A 19518-nucleotide genomic window follows, 5' to 3' on the forward strand; every position below is an offset into this window, starting at 1 on the left:
AAAACCCAGCCCAATTCCATGCCCCAACCCGGTCCAGCCTCGACCCGTCTCCCTTTGAGACCAAACGACCCCGTTTCATGTAGGGACAATCTAAGCCGTCGAGGTTAATTGATCTAATGGATCAGAAGTGAGGTCTTCTTGATATAACATTGTCATAATGCCCCTAACCCCCCCCCCCTCTCCAGAAACCCCCCCCCCCCCATAACCCGTCTCTCACCACTCCATCCTGAGCCATCGCCTGCCGCCCGCCGGAAATCGCCTACGGCGGCTGCCGGCGTTCAATCGCCATGAAAATAACACCACAGCCTCTCCTTCGCCTCCTCATCTCAAATCACCATCCAGTTTCCCTCAAAACCCACCAAAACTCCTCGAATTTTGATTCGAAGCCATGAACCCTGGCGCCGCCACAGTTTCTCCGGTGGCGGCGCCACCACCAAACTGCCCCAAATTCACACCCTAGGACCTCCTTCCCTCCCTCATTCCAAATCCTCACTCAGATCCTTCGAACATCTCTGGAACTCTTCGAACATCAAATCGAAGAGTCGAGTCCTAAGAGCCTAAAGTCGGAATCACACATGCAAGTCACTTTTAAGGATTTTCTGGTTTGTTTTGGCACAAAATAGTGACACTCGTTTGTTCTTCACCAAGAACAAACGGTTGCCACTATTTTGGGTTAAATCAGAGCCTCAGTTTTGATTTCAAGCTTAGCCGGTGAGTCCTCTTCATTTTTGTTTTCAAAATCATCTATGTGTCACCTCTATTCTTTTCCTCTCTTTGAATTTGTTTTCTGATTTGCCTAGTTCTATTAGTTACTTGTTGGAACCTCTGATTTGGTCACTTAGCTTAATTTAATAGCTTAATTAGTTCTCCGCCTGATTGTGATCATTAATTAGGAAATTTATTTGGTTTTTAAGTTTTCTGAATTTGTTTAAGTGCCTCCCTTTCACATGCTTTGATTTGGTTTGGTTTTCACCTTTGTTATTTGGGCTCCGAGGTCAGTCCAGACCTCATTCTAAGGGAATTCTGTTTGGCTTGAATCTGAGCCCATGTTTATTGAAACATTGGACCCGTTTGGGACTCATAACCCATACCCGAAGTCTGGTTGGTCTTCAGGGAAAAAACAGGGTGTCTATGGGGGTAAAATGGGCAGACCACTTAGAGAACCTCTCAAATGATAGCTTAAGAAGCTTCCTAGAAGCTGCAGAACAGGCTGGCTTGGTTAACAAGTCAGTAAATGAGGGATCAAGTAGCAAAAAGAAAAATTAGAAAAGGGGTAGGGTTGAAAAAAGGGAAATCTGATAGTTGCCCTAGTCCTTTGCCTATAAAGGCACCCTAAACTTGCCTTGCAAGGCAGAATTTAGACCTGAGACTAAACAGACCTGCGGAGGAAGAGAGCTGAAGTGATAAAATCAGAGAAAATGAGACGGCTGAAGTTTTCATAAAAAAGTTTTACTGTTCCATTGAACTCCCTGTGATTTCTTAAGTTTTTTTTAATTTCTGAAATGAGTTCTGATCTATCTGGGGATGAAATAGTTTGAATTTGGTGGTTCGAAAAGTTGGTTTGAAGTTTTGGTTGTTGATTTTTGACTGTTGCACATCAGTCTTTGGTTTAAAGTTGGTTCTGTGGTTATTTTCTGCTGCTGACTACTGTTGTTGCTACTGCTGATCTTACCCCTCTTTTCCTTTCATTTCCAGGTATTTCTTTGGCTCTTAAGTGACATATGAAGTGTGAATCAGAAACATGTAATCAAGCTTGAAGAAATGATAATTGCTACATGTTTCTCTGTTAATTTTCTTCATTAGTTCTTTAGTTTAGTTGTCAAGTGCAGTCGTTTATGTCATTAATGTTGTATTTCATTTTGAGGTTTGGATTTGAATTTGCTTAAATGTAATGATTCAGGACTGTTTGGACTTTTAAATGTGTTTACTGATTAAGGAGTAGGGCTCTTAGCTGATTAGTTAAAGTTGTTTGGCTTGGCCAGGGTTAAAATGCATCAATTCGAATTTTGGGGTCCAACACCATCGATCCATATTCTGCTTCTCATTTAGTTTCCAAAACCTGCTTTCTTATGGCTAAAGCATGGTTTAGTAAATTCAGGAATTAGTTGTCCAACCCTTCCCCTTTGTTTGTGTGATGATTCTGTTTCCATGAAGGATTTCAAATGGGAGTCATGTTGGTTTTGTGCTGGAAATATCTCGAGCCTAGTCTAGTTCTTCACATTATTTCTTTTAATAAGTTGAAATCATGAGGCCGTCTAAGTATGCTAATGTGAGATCAGAATTCAACATGTGAATTAAGTCTACTTGAAACCTTAGATTGTTCTTTTTCGTTGGCAATTCAAATGAATGATTTTAAATGATAAAATGGTGTCCAAATTCTGAATGTCTCATTACAACTGGATTTCACGCGGCGATTGAGGTTTAAGACAATGACTTGGGCTATAATTTTGGCCCAGTCATGCTGAGTTCTCTTTATTGGGTGTTCCCGGTTCTGGGCTTCACGTTTGGAGCCCTTCTATGGTCTTTTGGTTATTGACAAAATGGCCATGGGGAAACAATGGATCCATAACTTGTTTGGACTCTTTTAGTAAGTGCAGGTTACTCCATTTGAGTTTAAATTTTCATTAATGGTTGGAAATTCCTCATGTCTTTTAATTAGTTGGCAAGTCTGTTAAATTAATCGAGGTGCGCCATAAGTAAATGAGATCAAATAGTTAATGGCCCTCACGAGTTAGTTTAGAAGCCTTTTGGTTAAAACAAATTGAGGTGCTCCGCGCCAAATAAAATACGTGGCCCTCATTTAATCATTGCTTTAAAATCCTTAGAATAGAGGCGTGCCATTTAGCAAATTTCCATGGCCCTCGCAAAGTTAAAAACGCGTAGTTGCTTTAGGCGTTGTTTTAATAATATTACCTTCCTAAACTCGGGTGTGCATTTCATGTGACGCGGTCCAAAGACACGCTTTGGACAATGTTAAATCTTCTTTAAAATAAATAAAAGCGGTTCTAAAGTAAAAATGCACATAGGTTTAAAATTATTTCTAAAATCAGATAATTATGCCAATAATAACAGTTGAGCGACCGTGCTAGAACCACGGAACTCAAGAATGCCTAACACCTTCTCCCGGGTTAACAGAATTCCTTACTCGGATTTCTGGTTCGCAGACTGTAATACAGAGTCAATCCTTTCCTCGACTCGGAATTTGAACCGGTGACTTGGGACACCATAAATCTCCCAAGTGGCGACTCTGAATCTTTTTAATTAACTAATCCCGTTTCGATTGTCACTTCAAGTTGGAAATAACTTCCTTATTATACCTTTCCCGGGGGTGTAGTGAAAAAGGAGTGTGACAATAGGCGCAGCTGGTGCCTGAGCTGGTCCCACCAGCTCAATCACATCTAGAATTTGCTCTTGAGCTGGAGCAACTGGTGGGTCTACAAGCTCTAGCTGCTGTACGAGCTGCACCTCGGCCTCTACCGCGGCCTCAGCCTCTCGTGGCCCTAGCTGGTGGTATAGATGGTCGTCCGCCCGATACGGTAGCACGTGTCCTCACCATCTGTAAGAGAATAAAATAACAGAAGTTTAGTTCCCGAAATTAACAAATTGGCAGGACAAGAATACAAGAATGTGAAGTTTTCCTAAGGTTTCGGCATCCTCTCGAAAATAAGTACAAACGTCTTCGTACCGATCCGCAAGACTCTACTAAACCTACTCATGACTCGTCAGACCTATGCAACCTAGGCTCTGATACCAAGTTGTCACGGCCCAAATATCACATGTCGTGATGTCGCCTATAGCAGTACTAGAAAAGCGGGCATTCACAATAAAACCACGCATATTTTTATTTGGAAAGCATAATAATATAAGTTCAAGAGATAAAAAATCTCATAAATACTGATAAGAAACTACCACGACTCAATACAATATTCCACAAAATTCGGGTGTCACTGAGTACATGAGCATCTATACAATAACATGGTCTGATTGCTGAAACACAGTCAGGTAGAATAGTACAAATAAAGCTAAAAGATAAAGGAGGAGAGTCAAGGTCTACGGACGCCAAAGCAACTACCTCGATAATCTCCGAATTGATAAAGCTCCAAAATCAGCAACCACCGTGGCCGAAAATACCTGAATCTGCACATGAAGTGCAGAGTGTAGTATGAGTAAAATCGACCAATGCACACAATAAGTAACAAAACTAATCTTTGGGCTGAAAGCAATGGTGAGCTCAACCAATACAATCCAAATACAGAGTTTAACAGTACAGAAATAACAGTAAATAGGACAATAATATCTTAGAGAAAACTCGTTATCTGTTCGCACACAGTACAAGAAATGTAGACGTGCTTCTAGGTTTAACAATTTATCTCAATACAAATAAAATATGCCAAGTATGACTAATATGAGGAATATGACATCTCTATATCTATATGCCTATATATATATGCAACACAATGAAAACCTCACGTAATCACACTTTTAGAGTACTCAATTTGATAGTCTCAATTCTCGCTCATTACACTCAGTCACTCAGCAATGTACGGTACCTGCGCTCACTGCAGGTATGTCAGACTCTAGAGGGGTGGATCATACCCAAGCGCTAATAAAACATGTTGCAGTGCGCAACCTGATCCCATCATGAATCAGTAATACATGTTGCGGCGTGCAGCCCGATCCCATCATGAGTAAATAAGACCTGTTGTGGCGTGCAACCTGATCCCATCATGAGTCAATAGTACCCGTTGTGGCGTGCAACCTGATCCCATCAATATCACACACAAACAGGCTCTCTGCCTCACTCAGTCATCAATCTCTCCAGTCTCACGGGCTCATAACACTCATGCCAAGCAGCCCAAATCAATGATACATGATGTGACAATGTATGATAACAGAGACTAAGATATGATATGCAATGATGAATGCGGCTCAGTACATAAGTGCAACTTAAGCAAATAACTCAACAACAAGGAACGATCGTTGTGGGTCCCAATAGTACCGGCATCTATCTTAAACATGATTTCTAACACAAATTATAGCTCAAATTCTCTAACATAGAGTACAATAATAATATTCAGATAAGATGACTACACAATTCCACATAATCGACCGAGTCATAATTTCTACGGTGTACACCTACACTCCCATTACACTGTTCCACATAATCGACCGAGTCATAATTACTACGGTGTACACCTACACGTCCTTCACATATCATGTGTGTCACCTCAAAACCGATCACATAACACATAAAGGGATTCATACCCTCAGAACCAAGTTTAGAAGTGTTACTTACCTCAAACCGTGCAAATCTCTGCTCCAATAAGCTCTTATCTCACAAATCGGCCTCCGAACACCTTGAATCTAGCCACAAACAACTCGATACAATCAACTTAAGCTATAAGAATCAATTCCATATGAAATGCTAAGTTCTTAATCAAAAGTCAAAAAGTCAACCCCAGGCCCACGTCTCGTAATCCGATAAAAGTTTCAAAAGTCGAACACCCATTTAACCACGAGTCCAACCATACCAAATTTACCAAATTCCGACACCAAATTGTCACTCAAATCTTCAAATCTTATTCTCCAATCCCTAGCCCAAAACTCCTAAAATTTTACCTTAAAAACACATAAACTAGGTGAAAAATTCAGTGGGTAATCAATATTATTGAATAAAAATGATTAAAAGTGGCTTACCTCAGGAATTCTCGTGAAACCCCTCTAAACCGCGTGACAATCAGAAAATTTCAAATATGCCCCCACACGAAGAAAAGTTATTAATTTCCACGTCAGTCCAAGGGATAAATTGGTCTTGTTTTATTGCCCAACAGAGAAAATGTACGGTCATAAAGCAATAAAGTACAATAGTGTTAAAGCACAGACTAGTTGAATTACCAAAAATGTCCTTTGGTTGGCAAGCTGAGAAGACAACCGCCTCCTGCTTCAAGCCTCTTCTATATACGTAAAGTATAAGTAGTAACAAAAAAAGCATTTTGCGCAACACTGGACATTGTGTTTAAAATGTTTTACTGGAATACAATTAGAGTTGCTAAGTACAAATGCAATACTTGCTGACTTTGACCTAATAATACCAAATGGAATCAAACTTTGACCCATAATATTATATTTGATCAAAAATAAAAAAGCACTGAAATATCTCCTTTGTTGTCAGGATCTATTTCGAGAAAACGTAATTTTCATTTGAGTTCTATAAAGTACATCCTTCAATTGCGAATTAAAAAAGATTTCCAATAAGTTTTACAAAACGCATTTTTAGAATGTGATTTATGTCAAAACACCGTTTCACAACCTGTCTGTGCGTTCTACGACGTCCTTAAATGGTATTTCAGACATGCGATTTGCATATATATGGCATTCTCTTACAAACAATACACCCGTGGAATTTTAAAGCCAAAAATACATATTTTGAATATTCCATCCCCAATTATATACTATATGTTGTTTGTGCCCAATAAAGTGAAAAACATATTACTTGGTGGTGACGTTTGTGCTCAGGTGTATTTTTTTGTTTTTGATTTTTTCTTTGTGTAATGTCTTGTAACTTTCCAAATTATCTTCTTCTTTTATCACCCTAAAGTAAATTATCTACATTCTTTTTTAGATTATCAATTCTCTTCCTGCAATTAATCATTTATAATTTCTTCTGTTATAGGCTTTTTATTGCTGAATCTTTAAAATAATTATCAAATTTAATTTGTGAAAATTACCTACAAATAGGTAATAAATTTACAATTGCATCACATAATCTATATATTATTAAAAGAAGAAGAAAAAGCTTCCACATTAAGCCAAGTGACAGTCTCACAATAGTTCACTTGGTAATTTAGGACAGAGTTAGTTAGGTTACGTAATAATTAGTTTCTTTTTTAATTTAAATTTTTAAAAAAATTAGATTATACATTATGTGTTGTTAATAATTAGTTACTCTTTTTGAATTTGAATTTAAACATACTTAACTATTTTCTTTTACGAAAACAATAAAATTTTTATATATTTAAAATTATTTCTATTTTACGCTCAATGCCATCTTTCAAGTTTGACACTCGAAATTATGTTGTTACAACTACCATGACTATACATAATTTCATTCGACACATTCTTCTACCGATAAGGAATTCAACTATTATGCTAATGAAGACATTACTGCAGAGATTGAGAAAGGAGATTGGCCTTCTGGTATTCTTTTAGAAATGCAAGGCAAGTTTTCTACTAATATGGAGGCGTTGTGTGATAGAACTAGAGATGAAATTGTTGAGAAATATTATCATATGTGAGTGACTTTGCTTATTATTTTATGGTGGATTATCAATATATAGTAATTTGTGGAATATACTTTTTTCATGCTGGATGATGACAATAAGTAATTATACTAGATAATACTATATGATTTGGTATAACTATATATGTTATATTGATTTAAATATTTAATATGTATGTTTACTTTATATTTTAATTAAATAAAAAATAATAATAAAAGTCTCTTACGATAAATATTTAAGTTCATTTTTCTCTTTAAAGTAATTATAAGACCTTGGCACTATTCTTTTTGGTTACTTGACACTCAAAAGCACTTTTAGAAAGATTGTCCAAATACAATTCGTTTACTAAATATTGCAAAAAGTACTTCTTAAATGAATTGCCCAAACACAAATTATTTTTTTGCACAAGTACTTTTGGAAAAAACACTTATGAAAAAAAGTATTTTTTAACATAAGCGTTTTTTGGTAGTTTGATCAACCGGGCTCTAAATTCTGGTATTAAGGGGCATTTGCATCTATACCCGTTTTTTGTGCCACATTTTAACTTGTGCCCGCTTTGCAAAAAAAATTGCAAGCGTACCCGCTTTTTCACATAACTTCAGCCCACGGGGCTGAAGTTTTTCTTTTGTACTGGAAAACTTCAGCTGAAGTTTTTTGTCTTTGTAACCGGAAAACTTAAGCTTATAAAATAAAAACTTAAGCTCTAGAGCTTAAGTTTTCCAGTTATAAAATAAAAACTTAAGCTCTAGAGCTTAAGTTTTCCAGTTATAAAATAAAAACTTAAGCAGTTTTCCAGCTTAAGTTTTCCAGTTATAAAATAAAAACTTAAGCAGTTTTCCAGCTTAAGTTTTCCAGTTATAAAATAAAAACTTAAGCTCTAGAGCTTAAGTTTTCCAGTTATAAAATAAAAACTTAAGCTCTAGAGCTGAAGTTTTTCTTTTGTACCGGAGAGCTGAAGTTTTTGTCTTTATAACCGGAAAACTTCAGCTCTACAGCTGAGGTTTGCCAGTTATAAAATTAAAATTTCAGCTCTAGAGCTGAAATTTCTATGTTGTAACTAGGAAACTTCAGCTCTAGAGCTGAAGTTTTTGTCTTTGTTTCTTGTACTGTTTCTTGTACATTCATCAAAGGAATTACATGGAAATATCTAGCAATTTTTGGCGGATAGTCTTGAAATATCATGTTTAAGTAGCTACATATTATTTCCCGTTAAAATTTGTTAGAATGGTCAATGAAAATCTGATGATTACATATCGTGCAAAGCTAAATCCAGAAAATCTATCTTCTTCAGTACCGCAAAGCATGAAACTAGCAAGTTCCAATCTCATATTCTATTTGTAAAGGCTTATCTCAAACACTAACTACAGTGAAGAGCAAGAACTGTGGTATTGAAGAAGAAGAAGAAGAAAAAGAAGAGGAGAAAGGGAAGCTAAAGTTTTTTAAAAAGTGGATACGGGTGCAAACAGAAAGACAAAGCGGCTACAGGTTAGGGCGCCCGTGCATGCATTGCCTTTCCTACCATATGCTTGGGGTAGATTCTTTTTTCTTTTCTACTATGACGATAGTGTCCAAACGAGCGCACACCTGCTTGGTGTAGATTCTTAGCACCTGAAACACATGGAGCGACTTATTTCTTGTTCTTTTTTTTTTTTTTTTTTTTTTTTTACCTTTTTTCTTCTGCGGATACTAGAACCTTCATACATAAATCCTTAGGCATTTTGCATTGTTTTCTTCCTGCAATCATTTTTTCTATTCAAAACTCTATTGCTCTGGATATGTTTCCAGAATCCTTTCTATATTTAACTGAATTCCGACTCGGCTTCTACAAATACAAGTGGAAAAGAACTTGTGCGGCACAGAAAAGGTAAACTTGTTCGGGGCACGTTTCAAACCTTAATTTGCTCAGTAATTTTGACAAGATGGGACTAATGATGCTATTATTGCTCAGTACTTCTGGCAAGATGCTATTCATGACGCTCCACTCCATAATAGCAATTCAAGTAAGCTTCATATTAATCAAAAAACTCATCTACTACATGGATCCAAGTCACTGATTGAAAGATTTACAACGTAACATTCCGCACAAAATATTTGTACAACAGAAAATGCTCTTTGTTACTGGACGAAAATTTTGGTGGATTTACATACTGCTTCAAGTTCCAGACAACAGTAAAAATACTGCTTCAAGTTCCAGACAACAATAAAATTCTGCTTCAAGATCCAGATAACAGTGTCAAAACAAGCAATGAACAGGAAGGACTAATCAATTCCCAAGCCGGAGTAAGGCTCAAAGCCGCCCTGACAAGTATAGACAGACAGAAGAGTGGCAAGGTTAGCTAAGACACATACTCAACATTCTCCTCAAGGATTGCTATAGACACTATTACCATTAAATCGTGAAACTGAATTACCTTCCTAGCTAATAGAAATATTTGATAGATGTTAAAACTGTATAATTTAAAAAGGGAGACCCCAAATCTAACTGGTGTTAGTATTCGCATGTAAAAGAAGTAGAATTGTATGTATAAAGCTTTAAACTTTAAGGAGCTGATTACTATTAGTGTTATTTAAGTTTCCTCACTCGTTAAACCACTGCCTAAATCTCGTAAATCTGTGGAGTTCCTAAGTTATTTCCAGAAGCAATTAAAAAATCACATAAGAATCATAAAAGAGTGCAGCTTAAATCAAGGTGTTGCAAGACTTATAGAACTTTAATAATGAAAAAAAAGGTGTGATTTTTTCTCCATGTCATTTAACAATGCCATGATAGCTTTGCTCTTCTAGTTAGTAGAAAGGAAAAAGGAATGAAACTTCGCTTGCTCTACCTTGTACTATTTTAAACAAATCCGATGACATAACGCCATATTATCCCGCAATTCAAAATAGGAAGGAAAAGGATAACTAATGGAACAGGACAGATAAGGGTTATCAAACCATTGTTTAACTAGTTCATCTTAAAAGAGAAGCTCAAACTTACTGCACAGTCATCATGGACACGCCAAATCGTTTCGCCCAAGAGGTTTGCAACAGACAAGATGGTCAGCTGGGGAAAATAGTTTTGTTCTGCCACCGGAATGGTATTTGTGATAATTACCTCCTGAAACAGTCCACTCGACAACCTCTCTATCGCAGGAGGGCTGCAAAACATAGATTAAGATCCAGGCTTCAGATCCCAGCAAAGGCAACAAAAACAGTAGGTGTATCTTCCCATTCGCCTAAGCCTTGGCGGACAGAGTTACCAGGTACCTGTACTGGTGGGAGGTAGCAGGTATCCGATGGAATAATCAAGGGACGCACACCACCCTTATCAAAAAAGGTATCATGCAAAGTTCACCCACAAGTTGGGCAGCCTAGCATCTCGACATCCAAAGTCTTATCTTGAAGGATACAATGCAAACATTGCTCTAGTGCCCTAGTGATTTAATTACAATCGAAGGATTGGGATGGGCATTCTTTTTCCCCCTTCCCTATTTATTTTTGTGCCAAAGGATTTCCATTAGCAAATTGATGCAGTTCTGAGAATAGACCAATAACTTATTGTATCGGGATTTATAGTGTACATGCGTTCATCACCACTTACTGAAACAGATGTGATTAAGCAATTTCAGGCTAATAATGACGATATGGAAGGGAAAGTCTTTTCATTAAGATATGCAAGCCCAAAATTGATGAACCATAAGTACCTGAAAACCGCATGAGTGGTGCATGCATAAACTTCCCTGGCTCCTTCTTGATGTAAAAGGGCAGCTCCTTTTGCAATAGTACCTGAAAACAATTACACCGTGTCAATATCTAACTATATATACATATATTTATATATATATATATATATATATATATATAGATTAACAAGGAATAATCAGTTTTGACCAATAATAAACTAACCAACTCACCAATCATGCCAAAAAAAGAAATGGACAAAAAAGAGAAAAAGGAACAGAACACGAGCATGAAATATGTCTCCCAGTCCCCGGGTCAAAACAACGCCTAAGCAATTAATAACGAGTAGTAATACATACAATAACAAAAAAAACCAATTATTTTGTGATATAGCACTTCACATAGAACAAAAGGGACGAAAATAATTTTGTAGTTTCTTGCTTTCATATTTTTTACCACTTAACTTAAAACAAAATTGAAAACCTCCGTAGTGTAGAAAAGGAGGTGCAGATTGCTTTTCTCGCAAAACAAAAAAAACAAAACAAAAAAGAACTGCAGCAAATAAGACCACTAAGCGAAAACAAAAAGTACTAACCAGCCGTATCAATCATGTCATCAACCATAACTGCCACTTTTCCCCTAACATCGCCAATCAAATTCATTACCTATGGGCAGAAAAGCAGCAAGTTAGTGCTCACCCAAAAAAAACATAAACAGGTACATAAAGAGTTATGATATATGGAGGGACTGACACAAGTACTGATGATGTCATCTGCAAGAGGATTCTTGTACTTGGTCTAACATTTTCAAAACATGTAAAGGTACGTTCACGGCAGTGATTTTGAGAGCGCGAAGCGCAAATACGCGATAGGGCCCTGCTTCGCTTAAAGTGTGAAGAGAAGCGAAATTTTTAAAGATCGTAAGTGATCATTGCACAAATAAATAAAGTAACTAAATAAACAAGACCAAATTATACCAACGGAATTCTGTTTGCTATATTTAAAACTAATAAATAAGGGCTTCTGAGTTCATCTCATCTTTTATGAATTTTCATTTCTGTTTGTTGATTAATAACTTATCATTAAATAAAATGCGCTTTATAACAATATCACATATACATTTCAACCTCGAATTTTCAATTACGAAAAAAATTAGAGAGTCCATTAGTTCGTGAATCATGACAGAAGAATTATTTCTCGATATAGAAATCAAAACTGAATTATAGGAAAGAAAGAATGAAAAGAAAAAAAGAAAAAAGGAAAGAGAAAAAGACATCCCCTTTTTGCTTTTGCAATTAGATTCTTTTCTTTCTATTTCTATTTTATTTCATTCCTATTCAACTCAACAAAATAATATCTATTAGCAAGTAAAAAGCTAATAATCATCCATAAGACAAGTCTCTCTTTTGGTCATATTTATTTGGCGATGCCACTTAAATTGCTTTTATTAGAAAGTAAACAAGAAGTCATTAATCAATTTATAACTGATTTTTATAAATAAACCAACGATTGGCAGAATAAATTGAAACTAATTTGGGCTTCTATTCTATTATATAAAGTGCAAAACAGAGGAGAAAAAAAAAAGCAGTTGCAGCAATTAATCAATTGAAACTGAGGGCAAAGAAGAACATGTCCAATTGAATTCTGTGAAAAAAGGAAAAGAAGATTACCAAATAAAATTAATAAACAGAGTGAAAAAAAATGAAAAAAAACTAAAAAGAAGAAGAAGCAGCAGCAGCAATGAAGTAGCAGAGAACAAAGTCAGGAACCCTAGACGCAGAGAAGAAGCAGGGATGAAATTGCAGAGGACCTTTTTTCCAGAAAGGTCCCTCATCCTTCCCTTTTTCTTCTAAATAAGTGGCCTTTTCTGAAAAAGAGTGATCCCTTCCTTGCTTTCTTGCTTCTCCCCGCTTCTCGCCTCTTCAGCTGAAGCGAGCTCTTCATTTAAGCCGTCTCGCATCAGCTCTTGAAAGCTCAACAGAGGTCGCCTCGCCTCGACTCGCTTCAATCAATGAAGCGGGCGCTTTTTATTAAGAAGTATAATGTTGAAGGAGGTGAGCTGACAAAATAGTAAAAGACATAGTAGGTGGCTTCTATGGTTGAACCATAGCCCAGGAACTCAATTCCAAAAAATTGGGAAGATGAACCTTTAATGCTTGAAGAGGAGTCATGTTGTACAAGTAAGTTGAAAAGTGATGCTTAAGTTGCAGAACCAAAGCAGTCAGAGTTAGAGGAATCAACACTGAAAATTTCTTTTAAGGAAAGAAAGCGAATCTTATTTCAACAGTATATAACCAATCATGCAATTAAGAGAATTCACAAAATTTATAAGTAAACATATGCACGCCCACAAAAGTATCATCGTAAGCAGTACAAAGAAATTAGCATATTGCCCAAATTACAAACAGATTTAGCATGCACCCTGGCACTAGATTTTGAATTGCATGTAATAACAATTTCACTGTAAAGCTAATACACAATAGTTGAAGAAATATAAAAAGTTTGTTCTTCACCAAAAAGCTGTTTAAAGCATCAAAATGAACCAACTCAAACCAACCCCACGTGCTCCCTCCAGACCAAAAAGAAAAGGATAAAAGAAGAGGACAAGAAGAAACCTCAAATAAAATAATAGCAACCAGAATACCTCAGCAACATTGTGCCCATGACGCCTTTTATCCACGATAGCTAGAGGTGCATCAGATAACTTTTTGGCAAAAGCTCTAGCCCTTGCAACCCCACCAACATCCGGAGATACCACAACTAGGTCATCAGAGCAGATAGTCTTGCTGGCAAGGTAATCAAGTATGACAGGCTATACATGCAGACACAAAAAAAAGGGAGGCAGATAAGCACATGAATGAATACAATTTTTCCAATTTTCTAACGGAAGGAAAGCCTTTCTCATTCTACAAAATCATGCCTAATACTGACGCTAAAGATGCTAAAGTTAATATAGTGGCTATTCAGAAATTACCTGGCCATGTACATGATCCACTGGAATATCAAAGTAACCCATTGACTGGCCAGAATGAAGATCACAAGCAAGAACTCGATCTGCACCAGCTTCTGTAATCAGATTTGCTACAAGTTTGGCAGCAATTGATTCACGACCTTGAGTCTGCAAAAGGATTGGGCATTTGAGTGAACTAGACTAGCTAAGAACTAAGGTTTATCTCTGTTAGTACTGACCACACAAAACCTCAAGTACTCCTCGCCTAATCAATCCAGAACAATGATTGAAAAAATGAGGACATGCATATATTTTAAATTTCTTTTATAAGTAATTAAAGATTATTATAAATTTATGCACTAAGCCAGTGCATCAGTCATAATTACAGGTTGTGCAAACCCTATATTGTATCTAGCATTCCATCTACATCATGTTCAATTACCAGATTGCACCAAAAAGCTAACAGAAAAATACATCTCTGTGTAAGGCTGTGAATGTTTTTCGTTGTGCCTTCAAAAATTCTTTTGTTTCTTTCAAGCCAGACAGTCCACCAAATTGCCTGAGGTATGGTATTCCAAGTTCTTGAAGATTTCTTACTAATCCCCTCACTGCTCCAACCTTGCAAGAGCTCAACAATTGATTTTGGCATGGTCCAACTCATGCCCAGAATTACCAGAAACATATTCCACAGCTGCCTAGTGACTCTACAATGCAAGAAGAGGTGGCCAACTTCTTCCAATGCTCTTCACACAATGGACATCTACTACACAGTTGAAACCCCCTCTTTTGGAGGTTCGATTGTGTGAGACAAGCCTCCCGAGCAACAATCCAAGAGAAACAAGAAACCTTCAAAGGAGCCTTGCTTCTCCAAACCTTTTCCCAAGGCCATAATACCCCGTCGCTGCTAGAATCCAGCATGTGGTAACAACTTTTGACTGGAAAGAGACCCTGCTGATGGCTTTTCCAACCTATGGAGTCTGTTTTTTTGTGATCCAAGGTTATGTTGTTTAACCTCTGAAGTAAAATACGTAGTCTTTCCACTTGATTTCAAGGACATGCATTTGATTTCCAAAAGCTATTTCATCTTCACATACCAAATTCTTATTCATCTTCATCAAAAACAGAAATGGCTTCAAAGATAAAGCATTCGTAATATATTCAATCATTTCACGGTTACATAAAATTCATCGGACTTGAATCAACTCTGTAGCTCAACTTATTAAGCCAAGGCCAAGCTGAGAAGAATATGCATTGCCTATTGACACACACATCCGATCAAACATATATTATCATAGCCGTACCATCTTGGTTTTAAACAACTAATTTTCAACATGATATAACAAGAATCTATGACATACTCAATCATTTATTTACCATTTAATAGGACAAGCAACATAGAATTACCTTACGATCAGCGCGGGCATACCCAAAGTACGGAATCACTGCAGTAATATTTTTGGCAGAGGCTCTACGGCAAGCATCAATCATTATCAAGAGTTCCATCAGATTTTCATTAGCAGGAGGACACGTAGGTTGGACAAGATATACATCACAACCCCTAACACTCTCTTGTAACTGGACATAGATTTCGCCATCAGCAAAACGTTTTATCATTATCTTTCCAAGTTCCAAACCCATGTAGCAAGCAATTTCCTACGAAACAGGCAGCATATCCATCAGTAATGACACATCAAAAGAACACAATGGTATTACCCAAAAACTATTAAACAACTTCTACTGGAATAAAAAGAACGCATTGGTAGAGATGATGGAGCAAGAAAATTTTTATTTTTATTATTGTTACTTTGATGTGGTAAACTCAACCCCCCAAACCCACTTACCCTGGAACCCAAGCTTGACCTTTTCCCACTTGCTCCTAGCTGATCTTATGTGACGCCTATGATGGAGTCAAACTATCAAAGAGAAGAACTAGCAGGCTTCTAGGCTAGCAAGCTTCTGAAGGAGTGCATATGACACTTAAGTCAAATCCCACACAGAATAGGAGATAAAAATTTTTTATAAGGCATAGCACAAAGTTCACATGGTACGAGCACTTTGGATGCGATGATTGCACAGCTCAAGGGACAAATCCGTGAGGTCTGTTGGTCAAAATAGACAATACGTGCCATCGACTAGGCTGTGACACTAGAACCCCCAAACTTATAATTGGATGTTAAAAAGTATTTACCACTATGCTATCCCTCCATTGTTGAATCGAACAAATAAAATGTTGTAGCTTTTTAACACTACTCTTTCACTTATTTGACCAATGTAAAATACTGGAATATATTGATGAAGATGTCACGCATCGTATCGGAGCAGGATGGATGAAGTAAAGGCTCGCTCCGGTGTCTTGTGTGGTAAGAATGTGCCGATGAGACTTAAAAGTAAGTTCTACAAGGTTGTAGTTAGACCGACTATGTTGTGTGGAGCAGAGTGTTGACCGGTCAAGAACTCTCATACCCAGAAGCTAAAAGTAGCTGAGATGAGGATGTTGAGGTGGATATGTGGGCATACCCAATTGGATAAGATTATGAATGAAGTTATTCGGGAAAACGTGGGAGTGGTCCCTGTGAAGGATAAGATGCGGGAAGCAAGGTTGAGATGATTCGGGCATGTTAAGAGGAGTATAGAAGCCCCAGTTAAAAGGAGCGAGCGGTTAGCCTCGGTGGGTAGCAGGAGGGGTAGAGGTACGCCTAAGAAGTCTTGGAGAGAGGTTATTAGGCGGGACATGGCGCAATTGGAGCTGACTGAGGACATGACCCTAGACAGGAGGGTGTGGAGGTCAAAGATTAGGGTAGAAGGTTCGTAGGTAGTCGAGCGTTTCTCTTTGTCTTACTCAGTTCGCTAGCATTAGTGTTAGTATGATATCTTTTATTCATAGATGGCGATTATGACCTAGAGTTTGACTGCATTCTTGGATTCGATCTTATTTCATCTTGCTGTTACTCCTACTTGTTGCAATTACCTTTTCTTTTTCAGTCGTTCTCTAGCCGAGGGTCTATCGGAAACAGCCTCTCTGCCCTTCCAGGGGTAGGGGTAAGGCTGCGAACATCTTACCCTCCCCGGACCCCACTTATGGGAAACTAGTGGGCTTATTGATGTTGTTGTTGTTGTTGTATAGAATCTTTAGAGCTTTGAAAAATTCCTTGGATGACTCTGTAGTCTCAATTTCCGTAACTCTAGAATGGAGATTAATAGCCTGTTTGGACAAGCTTCTTTTTGGCCAAAAGTGTTTTTTTTTTTTTGCCAAAAGCACTTTTGGCCAAAAGTTGAGGTGTTTGGCCAAACTTTTGGAAGGAAAAAAAGTGCTTTCGAGGAGAAGCAGAAGCAGTTTTGGAGAAGTAGAAAAAAGTAGCTTCTCTCCAAAAGCACTTTTTTGAGAAGCACTTTTGAGAAAAATACACTTAGAAGCAGTTTTTTAAAGCTTGGCCAAACACTAATTGCTGCTCAGAAGTGCTTTTCAAACTAATTAGCCAAACACAAACTGCTTCTCACCAAAAGTACTTTTGAGAAAAGCACTTTTGAAAAAAAGCACTTCTCAAAATAAGCTGATTTTTGCAGCTTGGCCAAACGGGCTATAAGGTTGTGTATATTCAAATATTCCTTTAATCATCTTCATCTGATATCAGCTCATAAATGAAGTCTATAATGATTACCATGGAGAGCTAGACAAGAAAAAGAATTGAGTCAAGTAACACCTAAAGTATCTTATACTCAAGTTGCAATTGAGCCTACAGAGCTTGTTCTTTCAAACAATCCCTAAACTCAAATACTCTGTTTCTTTAGGCATTAATCATCTATTTTAGGCATTAATTGAAGTTTATTGCAATTACCAAGGAGAGCTAGACAGAATAAAGAATTGGAAGCTTAACTTTCAATTAACGCCTAAAATTTCTAATGCTCAAGTTGCAATTAAGTGTACAGCTTTTTCTTTCAAGCAATCCCTAAATTCAAATGTGCGTTTCCTTTACTTTAGCTGCAGCGCTATGCAGCCAACTCAGTCCCCTTAAACTATAAGAAGGCATCAATTATAACGTCAATTTCTTACAAGAAGTAAAAATACCAACTACAATTAATACCTGAGAAAGTGCAGGATTGGCAGTGCCAGAGAAAATCCGGAGTCTAGTATCATTTTGAGCACGTGGAACTGGAAATCTTCTTACTTGATTAGCGTTCCAAAGATTGTTAAATGAAGTGTCGCCATTAATCTGAAGAGGCATGCTTGATTCCCCATTCTCCTTGTTAAACCTTAATGGTTCTGCCACATTACATCTCTACAAAGATAGCAGCGCAGTCACAATTGTTCTCGCCACATAATTAATATAATAGTAAAGGGGAAGAGAAAATTGCTTACTATAATTGAGTCTCCGGCAGCATATCTACAAGCACGAGGTTTGCTGGTAGCTAAAAAGCTTCCAGGTAGAGCTAAAGATGCCATGCGGAGGAGTTGTGAGGGATGGAGATTGTTTTTGGTGTTAGGGTTTTAGAAACAAAAAAATATACTACTATCTTCAAATCATGCCTGAAATGACTTTCCCAGAGTCGTGCCACACGTTGTAAAGTGCTTGAATTTAGAAACAAACTATATTTAAATTTATACATGCTTATAACGGATTTAGGAGAAAATTAGTAAATATTTTAGGTTACTCATAAATTTAGTTCTATACTTCTATATAATTTTTAGTTATTTATATATTACTAATGAAGCTTATTCGCATTCTATATAAAAGAAAGATTCAAGGAATACCAAAACATTGTTGCTCTTGAACCCGATTCTTTTTTCTTTCATATTTTGTGCACTTTTAAATGCCAAGCTACTCAAGTCACACCTTTTATAATATTCTAATTTCTCTAATTTTTTCAAATTACCTTTTAATAAATTCTATATCAGTAATATAACATAGCTAAATAACAGTTGTTGCTTTTATTTTATTACTAGTTTTAGTGTACGTGCGTTGCGCGTGTACTTCATATCAGTGAGTATAAGTTTTTTAAAAATTACGCAAATATTATTAACCTATGTAATTGAGTTATAAAATAAATTTCAAAAAAAAAACAAGAGCTATTGATAATATATAGCCAACTTAATAAAGAAAAAATTACTTAAATCACATAAAGTTATTCTAATGTCTTATCATGATTTTGGTATATGAATTGTGCGTTTGCTGTAGTTGCTCGACATGACAGAATAATATGTTAACTCGCATTCAAATATATCCTGTAATAATATTATATTCTTCATGGCCTTAAAAACATAAATTCTATTTGCTCAAGTACATAATATAAGTTCCATCTTATTATTAGATTTAACTATCATACGAACAATTTAAACCAAACTATACGTGTTTTAGAAAAACAAAAATAATTACCATAAAAATTAAGGTAAAAAATTAATATTATTATTATCTTAACCAACATGAAGGTATCATATGTAATATAATTCTCAAAAGGTATAAATATCTATTAACATTTCATGTAATGTGCGTTTAAATAAATCATTATAATAGTGTTTGCAATATTTATTTTTATCTGCATATGCAATTTTAATATTTTTAATTATAAAAGTGAATAATAGTTAATTAATTAAAAACTATTCATTGATAATATTTAGTGATGGTACTTGACT

General features: G+C 36.5%; 1 protein-coding gene across 1 annotated transcript; it reads right to left on the bottom strand.

The window, feature by feature from the left end:
* Nucleotides 1-9266: 9266 nt before the first annotated feature.
* LOC109236678 (ribose-phosphate pyrophosphokinase 1) lies at nt 9267-18447 on the bottom strand. Its single transcript, XM_019402873.1, has 9 exons — nt 18247-18447; nt 17972-18166; nt 15294-15542; nt 13914-14057; nt 13584-13751; nt 11536-11605; nt 10964-11045; nt 10258-10417; nt 9267-9578 (listed from the first exon to the last, which is right to left on the bottom strand). The coding sequence occupies exons 1-9, from the start codon at nt 18328-18330 to the stop codon at nt 9540-9542; spliced, it is 1191 nt and encodes a 396-aa protein (XP_019258418.1). The 5' UTR covers nt 18331-18447; the 3' UTR covers nt 9267-9539.
* Nucleotides 18448-19518: the final 1071 nt, after the last annotated feature.

Source organism: Nicotiana attenuata, unplaced genomic scaffold (genome assembly GCF_001879085.1).
Source record: "Nicotiana attenuata strain UT unplaced genomic scaffold, NIATTr2, whole genome shotgun sequence".
Taxonomy (NCBI): domain Eukaryota; kingdom Viridiplantae; phylum Streptophyta; class Magnoliopsida; order Solanales; family Solanaceae; genus Nicotiana; species Nicotiana attenuata.